The following is a 19,419-nucleotide window of genomic DNA, read 5'->3' on the forward strand; positions in this document are numbered from 1 at the left end:
AATTTGCTGTTCCCTTTAAACACAAGGTCAAAGACCAACTACTGCTTGGAGATTTATCGTCCATTCAAATGCGCTGGGTGGAATACAAAGCTATAAATACATTTGTACCGAATTGTTTGTAGTAGGAAACTTGAAAAACATGTTGGTTTGATGGATTGTATAGCAGATGGGGTTTGATAGGCAAGGTTTGACTGGGTATTGTGGAATCTTTATCACAACCTAAATCAAAAAAACATTCTCTTGCTTGGCGAGAATTAATGAAGAAACAGTTTCCAACATTGTGAGAGAAGTTTATTTTTTTCATTTTATTTGATTTAATTACACTTAACTCACCCCTACATTGTTCTCAGTGAATTTAATGAGAAAGTGATGGATCAACAACCCCAAAATCTACACAATATTGTCAACAAAGAAATGATAAAGATGTGCTGCTCTGACATGAAAACAAAAACCAATTTAGCCGATGAAAGGGCTCCCACCTAACTTGGTCTGATCGTAGAGATTGTAGACATAAGATATAAGACAAAAGAAACTGTATTACTCTCCAAAAAGAAAAAATTACATTGTTCGCACTAGTTTAAAAGCACCACAACGTATCAAAAAGTTATAACACAACTATTGCTGAGTAAAGACAACGCGCAAGGATTTAAGAATAAAATCCCAACACACTAAGCAGCCTTGTGCTTAGCAGCCTCCTTGGTAGAAACAAGTGATTATTTTCTGGATGCCCTCTTGGCCTGTGAGATTTACTTCCACAGAGGTCAAAGATCATCGAAGGAACTTCACTTCTGGGTTTAGAATTGCATTCAATTTGGTTCCCTGGGCATTTAATGATAAACAGATTTGAAGCAAACAGTGAGGCCAATTTAGGGGGAAATTGAAATATCCTTTAACTTTTTGTTTTTACGGTATTGATGTGGGAACATTTGTTGTAGTATTTCCAGTGTTTCTGTGGAAAGTTCGCAAAAGTTGTGTAAAGTGGTTCAGAAATTTCACATCTCAGTTCATTTTGGTTCCCTGGGCATTTAATGATAAATGGATTTGTGAAGCATACAGTGAGGCCAATTTAGGGGGAAATTGGAATTTCCTCTAACTTTTTGTTTTCATGGTATTGATGTGGCAACAATTTAGTTACAATATTTCCGCTGTTCATGTGTGTTTCTTTGGAAAGTTGTGTAAATGGAATAAGATTCAATGACCATCTAAGAATGGTCCTAGGCTTGCCTGTTCATTTAGAACCTTTTGAAGATTAATAGATTGTTTACTTGAAAAAAGTCCCGAAAGTTTGTCAAATCATCAGAAATGATGAATTTAAAAAAAATTCTATAGGGCCTATACTATTCTGAACAATGGTGCCATTGGTTTGATCATTGGCAGATTGCTATACATACTCTTGCCTCAAACTATTTTTTCTCTCCTTGTGTCAACTGTCTCTATGTTTGAGGTGAAGAATTCAAATTTAGACGGTAACTTGTGAGTAAGGAAGTCATTACACCAAACATTAATACTTTTTTTTTCTTCAAATGGCTTACTCCCATCCCTGAGTATAATATGAGTATTTGACTTTGAGTTGTTGCGATTGCTCAATAGGTGATGTGGATTGTAGTGTGGCAGGACTCACGCTCACAGATATCGGTTCCACTAACGGCTTAATTTTTGGTCCGCCCTCTGTGGATGAAGGAATAGATGTGAGCGAGGTCGGAGCTTTGTGTACAGTAGATGTTATTCCTGCTAAGAAACCAAGGGTAAGTACAAATTAGATCATCTTAATTTTTTTAAACATTTAACAGAGGAATTGACTATGCAAAAAACAATGGCCTGACGCTTCGACCCTAGAAGAGTCTTTCTCGAAGGCTAAATGACAACACAACAAACATGAACTGGTAAGTTGTAACTTAGTTTTTTATACCATAGATCCTTTGGGTTGGTAAGTTGTTTGCAACACACCTAATTCTATTTTCTAACAAACTGACTACAGCAGGATTTGAACCTGTGACCTGCAGAATAACATGCAGGTGCTCGACCGACTGATTTATCTAGCACTATGTTGGCATTCTTTCTATTTTTTCGATATCTTTGTTCGGGGATGCCAGTCAGAAGTCATTCAACCTGTAAAGCATATAGCTAGGGATCACACCCAGTTACAATACAACCTGTGAAGTGGCAACCATAATTATAAGGGGATGTGACTTCCCTCTTTGAATCGGGTGGGAGCCCTGGCTATACGATAGTTATAGGTTGAGTTAATTTCATCTAAACATATATCTTTTTTGGTGCTCATCGGTTTTCATCTTTAGACCAAGGGAAGACTGATTCACAAATTTTCATTTGTTTTTACTCCACAATCCTGACTCCCTACTGCCCCAATTCTACAAAATAGTGGCACCCCCTGGTTCCACCGCCACCAATTGGAATGTCACAAATACTAAGCCTACTGCTGTTACTTCAACAAAGTTCAACCCAAGAAAGTCTGTGCTTATTTTGTAGGACTTAATAGTTTTGATTGATTAGGATTTAACGTGTTTAGAGACCTTGCTCCTGTTATGAGGTTCTAAGTTTTACAGACAAACTTTGGGTCAGGGGAATAACACCCAGTCCACTGGGTCCATCCACTCATGATAGAGAAAACTCACACACATTGCTACAACCCATGAAAATTTTGCCTTGTTTTGTAGGACTAAAAAGTTTTGATCGATTTCGGATTTAACATAATTAGAGACCTTACTCCTATCTTGACATTCAAAGTTTTACAGACAACATTTTGATCCACCCACTCAAGACATCGCCTGTTCAATGATTTTGAATTTAAAGGGTTTGCCCACAGATTTAGACTTAACTTACACGGTTTGAAGGTAATGATTGTAGAAAGCTTTTCCTAAAATATTATTTGCTGAGTTGCTGTAGTTTTTGAGAAATGGCTAAAGTTATTTTAGCATGTACAACGGATTTATGCGACTCTCCTGAAAACATTGCTCTGTGATTTCCACTTTTTGTTCTCTGCCAAAACTTGACGAAGAATGCAGTTCAATCATCTACACCTTCAGTCACAGTGAGTAAGGATTTATGTCATGGCCAAAAAGTTGATCTATAAAAGGTATCAAAACCCTTAAAGCCCCATGGATTATTTCCCAGTCCAAACAGAGAAAACTCACCCACATCTTTTTAAAGTTGAGGGTACCTAGATATCAAGGCCTTGCCATCTCTGGCCTTGGGCCAACTTCCAAGAGCATCCACTCTCAGCTCGTCTTCAGGTTTTATTATATCAAAACCGAACTCTGCAAAGAGCCATGCAGAGCCTTCTCACCACCCCCAGCCAGTTGTTTTGACACCACTGACCCATGAAACAGCTTGATGTGGAAAGTGGTGCTTTCAAGAAATCAATCTCAACTTTAAAGGGAAAAGTACACAAGAAGGATTTTGAGTTTTGATTGATCCCAGGCCTAGAGTTACACAGAGCCACGGAGGCCATGGCCCCTGTTGCCCCTGGTCTTGCCCTTGGTGGCCCTTAAAAAGTTTCCCATAGACTTAAATATCTTCCAATGGATGTGCCCTTTGCAAAATGAAAATGGCCTTGCCCTCTGAAGGTTGAAATTCCAAGCCTGTTATCCCAACCCACTTTGTCTTAAAGAATGTGACATCTGTAATCTCTTGTCTTATGATCTTCAGTAGAAACAGGGCTTAACAAAATTGGGGAAAATCCACAAGACCGCAGGACTTGAAGCTAAGAATCTTGACTGGAGCGGTATTTTAATACGAGACGACAATCAAAATGAGAAGAGATTAGAATCAAAATGAGGACACAGTTTTATTTTCTAAACTGTTTGATGGGAGCAAACACTAAGACAAGAGAAGATTGATCTCTTTCTGCTTCATGGGTGATGCTCCACTGGATTGAAAATAATTGTGAGACTCAAACTTAGCATTTTGAACATAATTCTTCAACGACAAAGATGTTGAATTAAACAAAACAAGACCACCGAACTTGTCCTGTCTTGAGTTTACTGACCCGACGCTAAGATCATTGGCTTGGGGCTGGTGGTTTAGAGGGTTAAAGGAACACGTTGTCTTGGATCAGACGAGTTGGTCTACAAAAAGCGTTTGTTACCGTTTGTTATGATATGCATAGATTGGAAATGTGTTTTTAAAGTAGAATGCAATGATCCACACACAAACATGCCTCGAAATTGCGTGGTTTTCCTTTTACTTTGTGAACTAACATGGTCGGCCATTGACTCCCATAAATGGCCGACTGTTATAGTCGACTAGCTTAAAGGAAAACCGTGCAATTTCAAGGCATGTTTGTGTGCATCATTGTAAACTACTTTAACAATATCATTCTAATCATATGCATTTGATAACAAACGGTTATAAACGCTTTTCAAAGACCAACTCACCTGATCCAAAGCATTGTGTTTCTTTAAAGTTGTGCCCTGAGAAAGCAGTATTGTTTATTGGCGTGTTTGTGTTATGGTTGAGAATACAGATTTTGTGATTTTCTCAAAATAACAGACTTGCAAAAACAGCATTTGGCCATAAAGAGTTTGTTCTAAGTTTTTAAAATGTTTGTGTTGATCAAAAACAAAATAGACGAAGGCTGTGCAACCTCTGGATTTTTAACAGGGTCACCCAACTGAGCTATCTTGCTATAATAGTGAGAGTTTCTCTATTTTGTTATTATCTTTGCGGTTTATTACGTGTGGGTTATATTTTGGCACAAAACAAAAACAGAAAAACAACAGAGAAAGCCAGCTGATTTGATCAGAAGTTAAAATACCTGAAACTAAAACTAAATTAGCACGAAGTTGCAGTGAAAAAAACGCGCATATTTGTGCAACAAGGGTGTTTTTTCTTTCATTATTCTCTTGCAACTTCGATGACCAAGTAAGTCGAAATGATAGTCAAACAGATAATAATGTTATTTTATGCATATGTTGGGATACACCAATTGAGATAACTGGTCTTTGACAGTTACCAAAGGTGTTCAGTGCCTTAAGATTTTGAAATCGTAAATATTTTTTTCCTGACAGTAAGAAGAGAAAGCTGAACATTTCTCTCTTGTAGTTTCAGTTTTATATTTGAGTTTGTCTTGACTCAAGACTTTCTGTTTCCTTTTCTCTTCTTGTTGAACTTCATATATTTAATGCAAAGCTGATTGATCAGAAGAAAGGATAATAAACAATGAAACAAAATCTGAAAATGTATTTCTTATGAATTAAAAATGGTACTGGTAATATTTTCTCAGCACAAGGTTCTCCTAAAAGGCAGTGGATACTATTGGTAATTACTCATCATAATTGTTAGCATAAAAACTTACTTGGTAACGAGCAATGGAGAGCATTTGAAAGTACTTAGTGTGACAAACAACTCCCTCTGAAGTATACGTAGTGTTTGAGAAAGAAGTAATTTTCCATTAAACTTTTGAAGTTGATTTTTAAACCTCAGAATTAGATTATAAGGTCCTAAGCACACACCTTGTGCAACAAGGCATTTTTTTCTTCCACTATTCAGTGTCTTTAAAATTGATGTCAAGTCAACAAAACTGCCAGGTTCCAGATTCTGTTCATTCATGAACTTCCTGTACCAGTTTGTTTTGGCTGATTTTCAATATTTTACGAGCCAAGCCCCTTAGGAAATGAATCACATGGTGTATTTTTTTAAAGGTCAAAGGAAAAAAAGTAACAAAAGCGGCCTCAACCAAGAAAAGAAAAAAAAACCCAGCACAATGCCAAATCACAATGGATTTAAAGGAACCATTGTGGAAAGCTTTTTCCCTTTTTTCCTTAATTCCTTCTTAGACTTTTTTTCTCAGAGTTTTAAAGGGTTTTGTTACCTTTTTATAGATCAAGTCTTTTGCCAAGACATGAACCCCTACTCATTGTGCATGAAAATGTATTTGATAAAAAGTGTAGAGACAAAGAGGAAGTTTTTCAGGAGATTGGCGTAAATCCGTTGAACATGCTAAAATAATTTTTCGTCTCGCTAAAACAAAATTTATTCTCAAGAAATTATTTTACTAATTTCTCAAAGACTACAGAACGTCAGCGAGTAATATTTCAAGGGAAGCATTCTATCATCATTATCTTTTAAACATCATGTAAGTTTAATGTAAATCTGTGAACTTTTGTGTTTGGACAAAAAGTACCCAAACACTTCAAAGCAAAGCTTAGAATACTGTGAGTGGTTAAGTCAAGTCATAATTCATTGCCAAGTCTTATTGACATTCTTTTTATACGTAGGCTTATCCAAAGATTCTCTAGCTCCTAGTGTTGGAGGCCCAGGTAAAGGGTTGGGTACTTTTTGTTCGACACAAAACACAAACGTTTACAGATTTACATTTAAATTGCATAGTTGAAAGGTAATGGTGGTACAAAGCTTCCCTTTATTGCGTGTTGAGTTGCTGTATTTTTTTTGGAAATATAATCGTTTTCCAAAGTTATTTGAGCATGTACAATGGTTTTTCGCAACCATTTTAACTTGTAAGCAGTTTGCAATCAGCTAAATCTATTTGTCAAAACTGAAACTCTGTAAAAGGTCATCTGTTTGTTTTTATTCATGTACGAGAGAACTGGTAAATAGAAAGTTTGTTTTACTTTTACTTTGTTCTTATGCATCGACACTCTTTACCACCCACCACAACCATTTACGCAACCCAAACCACTTCAAATGTTGTCTTGGCCCAAGACGTCAGTGGTCGATAGTGGATAGTGTACTAGGCTCAGTTGTAAATGTAGCGTTTTGTACTTATATATGTTATTGTATACATTTTTAAAATTAATGCTTTTTTATTTTCCTGTATTTTTATAAACATGTATGTTTTTTGTTTGAGGGGTCTGGGAGGGCACATCGCTTTGATGAAAGTTTTTAAAACTTTTGCCTTACCCTGGACGGCCCCTGCAAACAAAGAATTATGTCCGAAGCTTTAAAATAAAATAAATAAATAAAATAAATCTCTACAGTGCGCCTTCATATGGTATGATCGAGCCACTCAAAAAAAAAGTAGAGTGGGATTTGAACCATCGTCCTATGGTTTGACGGTTTTTACGTACAAACTGAGCTATCTATTTCTATACTGGCAGCAGTCTCCTTATTTTGTCAATATTAAATCTTTGTTGGGGGTGCCAGTCTAAAGCCAAACAATCCTTAGCTGTTGTTTGAACAATAGGTTTACAGGAAACATAAAGATATTTATACATGGCCAGTCCTATGTGGATAATTACACAGCATAAGGTTAGGTGATGATCTGTGATCACCCTCCATGATTTAGTGTAAACAAACCCTTAATTAAAATGGTACAGACTTTGCAGTAAGCCAAACATAATAAGGTATGTTTACTGCAAATCCTGATCCAAGGGCAACAGGAGTGGTGTAAGTGTGTGGTGGTTATGGAGGGGACCAAAGTGATGGGTTTGTTTCCTTTTTTAGGGGGGGGGGGTGGTGGTATGGTTTGACTCAGTGATTATAAAAGTAAGGTCCCTGGATTTAGCATGGATCAAATGCCACAGCTGGAATAGGTAAGGGATGTAAGCAGCAGGCAGGTTCATTGTGTTTCGGTTATTTCATCAACGATATAAAAATAGAAATATGGATGGAAAATGATTGTCGGGGAGTATTAATAAATTACTTTTCATTTCATTTTAATTAAGAAATTTATTTCCATTACAACCAGATAATCAAAATAATTACAAAGAATTGTAATGAGGAGAATTGGAAATGGGGGCATTAACCAGAAAAGCCTGTGGTACGTAGGCTTGTCCAAACCTTCTACCTCCATGTCCAAACAAACAAAAACGCAAACAGACAAGGTACGATATTTAACAATGCCTGCAGAATAGACTCTATGCGAACTGAGTGGGCAAAATTTATTTTTGATGGATAAATAGGAAGCCTTCTCAATTGGCTAACTGGTTATCTTTGATTTAGTGATTAATTTGTTCTCATAAAAAAATTTTTTTTTAACAAATTCTGTTTGAAACTTATTAAAGCGTAAATTTGCTGCTTGGTAACACCTGTTCAACCAATAAACATTTGACATACTAAACATAGATCCATACAAAAATATTTGTATATACTAAAAATAACAATCGTTGCACTTTTGTCTCAAAAAATTAAATCATGTTGGCCTAAATAATTTGAATTTGTGTTAACGGTCTATTAAATTTGTGTAAATAGACTACATAAAATCTTGCAGGGTATTGCAAAGCAAAACCCGGTACCAGTTGAACTTAAGAGTTGTTGCACCCACTGCAATATCTAGAGCACAGCCCAGAGGGAGGGAACCAATACAGTCAACAGCATCATAACAACGCTATTTGTTTAATAAGGGCTTTTAAAAATGCATGTGTTGGGTTGTAAGGGCAAGGCTGCCTGGACAAGGTTTTTCTCCTAAAATATGCTTAAATATAGCTATATTATTATCGCTGTGACATCAGCAGAAAGTGGATGTGTTAAAAAAAAATTCAAAATGTATTTGAAAAAAACATAAATCGACTGATGGGCTTTATGTTTTGCTGGCAGAACAAACTCAGAGAATAATTTCATCCAGCACTTTTGAAGAGCAAAATATTTTGACAGAACAGACCAGACTTTGTGCACACAGAATCCTATTATATTGAGTTGCAAATTGTGATGATTTTTTGAGTAGCAACTGAAATTTTTTGGTAACATTTTGCTCTGCTATACGAGGGAAATTGTTCACTGCAACACAATGGGATAAGTTAAGGCTATAAAGATATAATTTTGTACATGTTCCTTCTTGAAATAATTTCTAAAATTTGGTTCGGACATGTTTTTAGGGTCAATTGTGATACTTCAAACCATAGAGAAAGAAGAACCTGTTCAAACAAACACATTTTGAGAATATTGGGGTAAGTGGCAGTTGTTGGAAGAGCCCCAGGGGCTGTTTTAAAGGCAGGTGTTGTGTGTGGAGGTTCAGTGAGCTGTAATATTATGTTGGAGGTGTACTTGTACAGTACATGTACACTGTACTTGCACATAGTACATGTACTACTTGTTATTGATAGTTGAGTGATCCCAAACATATGTTGGAAAATAGATGAAAAGACTTAGGATTTTACACTGTGGACAGCTTAAAGGGGCACTCTCCCCCCACTACCAAAATACTTGAGTGCATAGTACATGTACTACTACTTGTTATTGATAGTTGAGTGATCCCAAACATATGTTGGAAAATAGATGAAAAGACTTCAGTCGATTTTACACTGTGGACAGCTTAAAGGGGCAGTCTCCTCCCACTACCAAAACAAATTGAATGAATAAAGCTTGTTATATATATACTTCTTATTACTTATAGCTGAGTGATTCCAAACATATGTTGGAATGGCTTTGGAAAATGAGATGAAAAGAATTAATATTTCACACTGGATATAGGGATTCTCTCCGCCCACTACCAAAACACTTGAATGTTAAGAGTTTCAGAGTTTAGAAACGGAAACTGAAAAAAGATGATCGCCATAGAAACTAGAAGAAGTTTCTTTGTAGATCAACGATATAGGCCTACATTTTTTTATTATTATAAATAACACATACAAATGCTGCAGTTCAAATTTTCATCCAAATCATATTATCAAATACATCTCTGATAGAATAAGTATAAACTACAAGGGACACCATGAAAAAAAAAAATCAGCTTTCAGTTTCGTTTCTTTAAACACAATGTAAATCATAACAAGTGTAATATCTGATGGTTGTGGTTGTGAGGCTGATAAATAGTCCGTTCCCCATCAACGCCTCCATCCCTCAAACCATATCAATCATACAAGTATGTGATTGAGAACATTGAGAACATTGAGAACACAAGGCCGAGTAAAAAAAGAAACATGTTTAGCGTCCGGGTTTCTCAAAAAAAGGAAGGAGGAGGGGCTTTTTATTTATTTATTTTTTATTTCAAGATGGCCACCATTCTTTTTAAAATGTCAAATTTCCATTGTTTTTTCTACTTCTCAAACACACAATACATAAATGAAACATTTTGGTCAAGACATTCAGACAAGACATTCAGATCCTTTTAGCTAGCCTTTAAAGGCAAAGCAGTGAATGATTCTCCTTGTATAGCAGAGCAAAATGCTACGCAAAATGTGTAGTTTCTATTCAAAAGTCACTTTTGCTACTCATTCTGTGTGCACGTAAAACTTTCAGTTGAAATATTTTGCTATGCAAAAGTGCTGATGAAATCATTACCTGCAAAGTATACCTTCGGTTTATGGAACCAATTGATTCCGGTATAAATGTATACGTTTACTATAATAAAAAAAAAGTACAAATTTTATTTTAAAAGCTGGTCGCGCTTTTGAGATATCACTAAAAATCTGGAGGGACTATGGCCAAACAGGAATGAGAACCCTGGACTATACAATTTGTTCGTAAAAATGTTACTGATAGTACGCTTCTCAAATTCAATGGGCCATACAACTTATCTGTTTACATAATGTCATTAAAGTGAAATGTTTCTAAAAATGCTTTATACTATCAAAAGCTGCTGTAACCTTCTAAAAGTTTTTATGGCCATTAAATTTTAGAGCGATTATCAATCATCCCTTTAGTTTTTGTAAGCCTCATTGGATATTTCCAATAAAAGTAGAAATTGGAAGAGTTCCAAGCCCAGCAAGCAGTAGGTGCAATTACATAATCGCTGTTACACCATCAAAGAAGGACCTTGGTCAGTGGTCGTTTTAGCCATTAGAGACTGGTGGTCATTTCTCTATTAATAGCAGGCTTTGCTCTTTGGGAGAGTGAACAAGCCTGCAATTACGTAATGCTGTTATGCTATTAAAAAATGACCTTGGTCAGTGTGTTATGCTTTGCTCTTATGAACATGGGAGAGTGAATAAGCTTTTTTTATGCTCTGTGGATTAGGCCACTTGGCTCAATTTCATACAGCTGCTTTTCAAAAGCTGAACAAAAGGATTGGCAATTTTCTGCTTAGCCGAATAGTACAAATATGAACGGGCCCAATTTCATAAAGCTGCTAAGCAAAACATGAGTGGGGCACCAGTTGCAACAATGTAAAACTGATGGATTTTTGGCTGGTAACCACTTTCTGGTAAGCAAGCCTTTTCTGTGCTTACCAAGTTTTTATGCTTACAGGCTTTGTGAAATTGGGCCATGGTATTTTAGGCTGGTAACCTTAGTCTTATAAGCATAATGTTGTTGTGCTTAGCTACTTTTGTGCTTTGAGATGCCTGGAAGTGTTGTATAAAAACTAGTTATCATATTCACTCTAACCGTCTGACTGACGAAGTTGTTCCACAAGTCGCTCTAGGTAGATAGATAAATATAAACGTTTATTCAATGTTGCAAATAGTGTATAATACAGAGTAATATGGACAAAATAAAAGTAAATATAAAAAAAAAAATATTAAAAGATGAAACAATAAACAAAAGGCAACATCTAGGTCCGGGGAGAAGCACAGCTTTTGTTCCCCAGCCTATGAACAGACAAACCAGTAAAACAGACAGACATTAAAAATACAGGACAAAACTAACAGGACAAAATTGACAGGTGTAAGACAGAAAATAAAGCCGTTACAATTTCTACATACAAAAATAACATCAGAATCTTAGTATTCATTAAGAAAACGAGTTTTAAGTTTTTTGGTAAAAGTTGAGAGAGTACGCAATGATTTAAAAGAGTCATCCAGACTATTCCAAAATAAAGTGCCACGCTGGACAACACCATTTTTAGACAACGAGGTTCTATGATAGTTAACATACAGATTTTTCCTAGCAGCGGAAAAGATTGTCACCGCAAGCCAGTTAAGAAAAAATTCAATGGGAGACTTTCTGGGACGATAGAGGGCAGCAGACTTACCGGGTTAATCCATTGTTCTCAGAATTATGCGCATGTTCAGAACTACGTAAACAATGGAAATTTACCCGGTATGTCTGCTGCCGCCTAGCGTTGGAAAGTCTCCTATTGGCCATTAGCCATCCAGCCATCAGGTCAATGCCATGGCCAGGCGGCCAGGGACCTAGATTGGTCAGGCAGCCAGTTGAACAGTCAGCAAGAGACTGTATGCACTATGCAGCGCAAGTGAAAAAATTTACTTGGTCACCAATTGGCCGTTAGCCATCCAGCCGTCAGGTCAATGCCACGGTCAGGATGTTTAGTTTCTTGGCCCTGTTGAAACAGTGACCTTCCCTCTCTGCTGACAAACGGTCAATGAACAAGTACTTCTCAAAGTCAAACACACAGGAAGGGGTTGAGATGACAAAGTGGGGCAAACTCTTCCCCAGGCTAAGGAGGAAAGGAAGCTCGAAATAGTTCTTGGAACTCTCTGGAAGCTGAGTCAGAAAGGTTTGCATCAATTCAAACCCTTGGGCGGAAGGGAAGGAACCAAAATGGTGACTAAGACCCTCAGCTTAAATTAGAAGTTCTAATTTTATTCAGTGGTGTAAGTCCAGATGATGGAAGAGTCAAAACATGGGGAGATGTTGAGGGTCTTGTTTAACGGATCCGGTGGGATGCTTGGTACACTTTTGGTGGATTGACTCAGTGTGATGAACATGTAGTGATATAAACATTGTACTTCTGCAAGGTGTCCAATTGGTACAGATGCATTTGATGGGTAGTCGTAACTTGTTTTCCTAGGGTCCATTTCACTAAAGGTGGTCCTAACTTAGGACTAGTCCTAGGACTCTTTAGGAGTTATTTAAATAAGGGAATCAATGTGTGGTTAAGAGGTTTTCAACTGGTGGTTTAATCCCAACGAGGCCTGGTTCTTGATAATTTTAACGAGACGAAGTGGCACAACTGTTTCAGCCATTGTTTCGACCAATAGGAATGAAGAAACTGTCTTATAAGAACAGGTGCAAGCTCGCGTGTCACGCCCATGTTTTAACACTTGTTACTGGTCATAAACAAAGGTTTATTTACACACTTCATTTCACATTTTATTTTCACACGTGACGCGCTCTCCACCAATAGGAATAGCGAAACTGTCTGAGGTGTTTATGAATCAAAACTTATAAACAGTTTTGCATTTGTGCTGGTATTAAAGATGAAAGTGCATTGAGGCTGCCTGCAGGAAGTGGCTCTGTGGATCTTCTGCAAACATTTTATTTCACAAGTTACTTGGTTGGTCACAGATCATGGATGTAGATCTATCTATACCTCCATGGTCACAGATGAGATACTGACTCTTGTAAATTACAGTTTATGGGTCTTCTCACACCATGGCAACTTTTACAGGCAATGTCTTGGAGGCAATCAACTGCAGTGCATGCTAATAAAGGATCACTGTGGTAGCACATGAGTCATTTTCCAAACCATGTCTTACGATCCTCAAGAATAGTAATGTGGACATTAAAATGTTGAATGTCTTTCCTTCATGGAGGTTGCCTGGAACTGGTTGACTGTAAATTGGGCTGTGTGACATGATCTGAGTTTGACAGCCAGCATTGCATTTTGGTTTATACCAAAAAGTTACGAAATGCAAAACAACAAAAAAATGACAAGTTTCACCCCAAAAATAAAAATCAACTGGACATCAAACAATAAAACAAGCCGACCAATTACTTTTAAAAGAAATCTCTTTGGAAGTAAGCGGGGATCAAACTGAGTTATTTGATCAGACACTTCAAGGAAAAAATGAGTATTTCTTCAGCCCAAGATTAATCTCACCTAAGGCAAGGATTGTCGGCTGAATGAAAATGAAAAATTTATAAAATCAAAACGGCCTTCCTTGTTGCTAGAGTAAAGCCCACATATTACTATTAACAGAAAAACCCTTGAAACAATAATGAATTCCAAATAAAGACTGATACAATGCTTTATTAAAATGCATTTAAATTATTGATGACCCTGTGTATGTCAAAGAAAATCTTTTAAAGGAGAGACATTTTAAATAAAAGAAAAAAAAAGCTGAAGCCTGTATGAATAATTTGCTTTTAAATATTGATGAAAGATGGCCTTGTTGAAGGTACACACAGAAAATAAAAAGATAAATTAAAATTAAAGTAATGCCTGGGAAAATCATTAATAAGAATTACAAGGACACGTTCAAAGATGGAATACTTTTCCCGGGAAAGTCGAGATGTGTTACGTAATAAAAGATTAAAGCTCCATCACATGTTATTCATCAAATATATATAAATCTGTCTTTGTGATTAATGGGTCCTCTGACAACTTTAAACACAAAGACAGATGACTCAATCCTGTCTGGTAAATGGTTGAAGGAGAAAGAAGAAATTATATATTCAATACATTTTAAAGTATTCCATTGTTTGTTTTAAATGTTTGATTGTTTTAGTCGTATTGTAGATAGACACAATAAAACTAATCTGTAGGCTACAGATTTCAGGTGGCCATGTTTTTATGTTCACAAAGGAAGAATAATCTGTATTAATTGGACTATACAACGTTTCACAAAGGAAATTGAATGTATTTTTTTGAAGGATGAATAAAAAATAAGACACAAAATGAAACAAAGAATAACACATTGAAATTCTTAACCGTAAGATAGACACAAAAAAACTACAATTTTCAAAAACCTTTAACAAAGAAATTAATGGGAAAAGGGGATAGAAGCGTGAACAAACATACAACAATTGCTTCATTTGTGTTTTAAAAGCTGGTAGGCTAATTTGGTACAAATGGATTTCTGTTCTTCCAACAGTCCAGCCAAAACCACCCAAACAGTCAAATTTCTAGACATTTTCCAAACAACATTACATTCTTCAAGAAATATCACAAAGCTTTTTCAGTCACACAAAATTTATTGACAACAGAATCCACCAAAATTGAATCCATACCAAAAATAACCCACCCACCAGAGAATTGTGCATGAATGGAAAAGCATGGTCAGTAACTGGATGCCTGCATGTATTATGTAATCACTGGATGAGAAATTGCCAAGTGACCTTCCTTGTGGTAATAATAACAGGGTTGTTGATTACAGAATATAACATCCCTGGGAAAATGGACAATAAACTTCAGGGGGGGGGGGGTTGAATGTCATCATCTTGGTGGTGAGATATTTTAAGATATGCCCATTTTACACAGTTTAATTATTTTCACGGCAGTTTAAGTAATTATTTTCACGGAAGCTATATTATTATTATTATTATTATTAAGCTTTCTATCTTATCCTTAAACATTGTAAGTGTTATGTAAGTCTGTGGACGTTTGCGTTTTGTGTCATACAAAAAGTACCCAAATCCTTTAATATATGTCAATTACTTGACTCAGAATAGAACAGCAAGTGTTGCAGATGTTATGTAATAGTGTGTGAATTTTGAGGGTAGGAACAAAAGTAAAGGAAAGCCAGCTTGAGGAGGGATAATGTAGGAAGCAATTAAATGGGAAAATGGATAATATATTGCAGGAGGGAGGGGGGGGGGTTCGCAGGAGGGGGGGGGGGGTGGTTGGGCACAATGACATAATCTTGGTGGCGAGATGCTTTTGTAAGACACGCCCTTTTTGCACAGTTTGACTCCAGAAGCTGTTTGTAATTGCATTGAGCCAATTGAGTTTTACTGGTTACAAGTGTTGCAGGTGTTATGTACTAGTGTGTTGAATTTTAATGGTAGGACCCAACATTATTAATTTAAGGAAGGGCAGCTTGAGGAGGGAGAATGTATATGAAGCAATTGGACAATATCGCAGGAGGAGGGGGGGGGGGATTAATGACATGTGGGGAGGTGAAGCATTTCTATTGTTGAAACATGCCAATTTACACAGTTTGATTCCTGAAGCTGTTTATATGCATTGAGTCGATTGAGTTTAGGACTTTCTCTAGAGACTGGTTAAAGGCAGTGGACACTATTGGTAATTACTCAAACAAATTATTAGCATAAAACCATTTTTGGTGACGAGTAATGGGGAGAGGTTGATGGTATTAAACATTGTGAGAAACGGCTCCCTCTGAAGTGCCATAGTTTACGAGAAAGAAGTAATTTTCCATGAATTTGATTTCGAGACCTCAGATTTAGAACTTGAGGTCTTGAAATCTTAATGCACACAACTTCGTGTGACAAGGGTGTTTTTCTTTCATTATTATCTCGCAAGTTCGATGACCGATTGAGCTCAAATTTTTACAGGTTTGTTATTTTATGCATATGTTGAGATACAACAACTGTGAAGACTAGTCGTTGACAATTACCAAAGTGTCCACTGCCTTTAAGATTTACTCGTGAGACTGGTTAAGTCATGGAGAGACTGAGGAAGTAAATCTATGGTTAAATGTAGGTTTCTTTTTCACCAAGTGTCTGGTAGGGATTCAAGGTCTTCATGTTAGTGGTATGAGAATGAATGATGTATTTGGAATGGGGGAATTTAACTTGAATTATGCTGAAATCTAGGTCATCTTTTGAGCTGGAAAGAGGGGAAAACACATCATGCAACCTTGGTAGAGAGAACACGCTCCATGATGCAACCTATTGCTCAGACATTGTGACATTCATTGTGTTGTATTTTCCATTATTTTAACTGTAGTGTTCTGTGTATTTTGAAGTTTTAATGCTGTCAAAAGGCCCAACGAATTTCCCATGGTTGGACAATAAAATTTGATTTTGTAGATCAAGTTTTTGGCCGTGACATGAATCCCTACTCACTGTGAATGCAGTGTGTAATATAATTTACCTGTAGAAGTTTCAGCTTCATTACTCATCAAGTTTTTGAAAGAGTGAAAATCATGGAGCAATGTTTTCAGGAGAGTGGACGGGTGTGTTTTGTGTCCTACAAAAAGACCCAAACCTTTGTCAATTACTAGAATGGAAATATGCAAGTGTTGCAGATGTTGAATTTTAAAGGAACCAACATTAAAGACCTGGACACTATTGGTAATTGTCAAAGACCAGTCTTCTCACTTGGTGTATCTCCACATATGCATACAAAAACAAACCTGTGAAAATTTGAACTCAGTTGGTTGCTGAAGTTGCGTAACAATAATGAGAGAAAAAACACCGTAGTCACACGAAGTTGTGTGCTTTCAGATGCTTGATTTCGAAAACTACATTATTTTTTAGGGAGCCGTTTCTCACAGTGTTTTATACTATCAACAGCTCTCCATTGCTTGTTACCAAGTAAGTTTTTGTGCTAAAGTTATTTTGAGTAATTACCAACAGTGTCCACTGCGGCATTTAAAGGAAGAGCAGCTTATGGATGAAGAATCAATTTATGAACCAATTAAGGAGTAGCAGCCTGAGGCGGAACAATGCCTTGGTGTGAGTGCACCATAAAGTGGGATAACTGCCTGCCAGAGGGACCTCAAGAAATTTCTGTAAAAGAAAATTAACAAATTAGTAAACAAAATTTTAAATATCTTTATGGGAGAGAAGGCTATACCTTTGGTATTGGGAAGCGTTTGATTGTTTTAATCCTTTATAAATGTAAACAATAAAACCTGCCTGGAAACCTTTTGAAATTTCATTTTAAAAGGTGGTCGTATTTTTGAGCAAGACAAATTACCATTTGCCAGTTATAAATTACCATACTTTTTTGTGTGACATACGACCTTAAAAATGATTCTGCCCAGGGTTCACAATGAAAGTCTGCCATGTGCGGGATAGCGGAAATACAACCCATCATTCACACCCGACATCACACTTCCACAGCAATTTGAATTGATGTTTACCACTAAAAAAATGCACAATTCGATTAACATTCACGCTGGTTCTTTTCATCAATATTTTGCTGGATATAAATCAACCTGAAACCATTGTGTGTTAACAATAAAAGTAGACATTATGTGTTGCAATTATAAACCAGTAGTGTCTTTTTCTATTCTCATTTTTTTTTTTTTTTGTGTGAACAAAAATGAGTAGAAGGCCCTGGGAATTGGTGTACAAAGTAAAAACAGAGTACAATGTATTGACCAATTTAACACTTGTTTAAAGGCAGTGGAACACTATTGGTAATTACTAAAAAATAATTATTCGCATAAAACCTTTCTTGGTAACGAGTAATGGGGAGAGGTTGATAGTATAAAACATTGTGAGAAACGGCTCCCTCTGAAGTAATGTAGTTTTCGAGAAAGAAGTAATTTTCCACGATTTTGATTTCGAGACCTCAAGTTTAGAGTTTGAGGTCTCAAAACTAAGCATCTTAAAGCACACAACTTTGTGTGACAAGGGTGTTTTTTTTTCTTTCATTATTATCTCGCAACTTTGATGACCCATTGAGTTCAAATTTTCACAGGTTTGTTATTTTATGCATATGTTGACATACACCAACTGTAAAGGCTAGTCTTTGACAATTACCAATAGTGTCCAGTGTCTTTAAAGGCACTGAAAACTATTGTATTTACTCAAAACAATTGTTAGCATAACAACTTACTTGGTAATGAGCAATGGGGAGCTGTTAAAAGAGGTAATTTCTCAAATAATAACAGATTTTAGGTGAATTCTTTTATTATGCATCTGAAAGCACACAACTTTCATTATTCTCTTGCAACTTTGAAGACCAATTGAGCCCATAATAATTTATTGATTTATATTGTGACCATTCCATTCAATGTACTAAATTGCTCAATTATCATGAAATTATTATCCTAAAGGGGACAATTTGATAAATGACTAAAATTATTAATTGCTACTCAGTGTCTTAAATGAAATTGTACAGAATCCAAGCAACAGAAATAGCATAATGTCTTTGTCTTTTTGCTCAACGATAGATAATAAAATTACAATTTGATTGCATTCAGCGTATCCGAATACAAAAGAATGAGGTTATTCTCCCGTAAACCAATCATGCTTGACCACTTTAATGCGCGTCCCTGGGAATCCTAGTATTTTTATGTTGTATGAAACTGATTAAAGGCACTGCCGTCGATTTCACCAAACTCTTCTGAACTAGGGATTAATCTTAGAAAAGGTACAGTTCCGTATCCAAATACGTAGGAAGCATTGAACCCATCCTAAGTAAGGTTACTCGTCCTAACTCAAGATAGGATTAATACTAGAGTTTCAAAAAATCGGCTGCTGGACATGTTTGGTATTTTTTTTTTCAAAGACCAGCATTCTCGCTTAAAATATAATTAGAGCCTATGTGTTCATTCTGGGTCCATGATGAAAGCAACCATGTGTTCAGGTTTTTTATTAAAGGGTTTTGATACTTTTCACATGACTTGAATGCCTACTCACTGTGAATGAAGATGTATGTAATATAAATTAACTGAGCAATCTAGCCCTAATCTTAGTTGCTTCTTATTGTTTTCATGTACAGGTTTCGCCAACCAAGACGGTCTACAGATGCACATGGCAAGGATGTGATAAGATGTTGTGTACTGTACAGGGGATTGAGAGACACATCAGGACTCAACATCTCAGGTAAGCAGGGATTTCATTTCCAAGTTTTTTTTTAAATTTTTAACAAAACTGTTTATTTTTATTTTTAAAAGTTTTTTTTTCACTTAGATCAGATTCATCAAAACATGAAGATAAAACCTTTTAGAATGTATGTAA

At 36.3% G+C, this 19,419-nt stretch overlaps 1 protein-coding gene across 2 annotated transcripts in view; it reads left to right on the forward strand.

Moving 5' to 3' along the window:
• LOC117300813 (zinc finger protein 704-like) overlaps nt 1–19,419 on the forward strand; it is a 54,611-nt gene that overhangs the window by 28,582 nt on the left and 6,610 nt on the right. For both annotated transcript variants that reach the window (XR_004520224.1, XM_033784641.1), the window contains exons 5-6: nt 1,591–1,745; nt 19,181–19,284. Coding sequence is in view for 1 of the 2 variants with exons in the window: in XM_033784641.1 (XP_033640532.1) it covers nt 1,591–1,745; nt 19,181–19,284 (259 nt within the window). In the remaining variant the exon portion in view is untranslated. The remainder of the gene's footprint in view (nt 1–1,590; nt 1,746–19,180; nt 19,285–19,419) is intronic.

Source organism: Asterias rubens, chromosome 16 (assembly GCF_902459465.1).
Source record: "Asterias rubens chromosome 16, eAstRub1.3, whole genome shotgun sequence".
In the NCBI taxonomy this organism is placed as follows: domain Eukaryota; kingdom Metazoa; phylum Echinodermata; class Asteroidea; order Forcipulatida; family Asteriidae; genus Asterias; species Asterias rubens.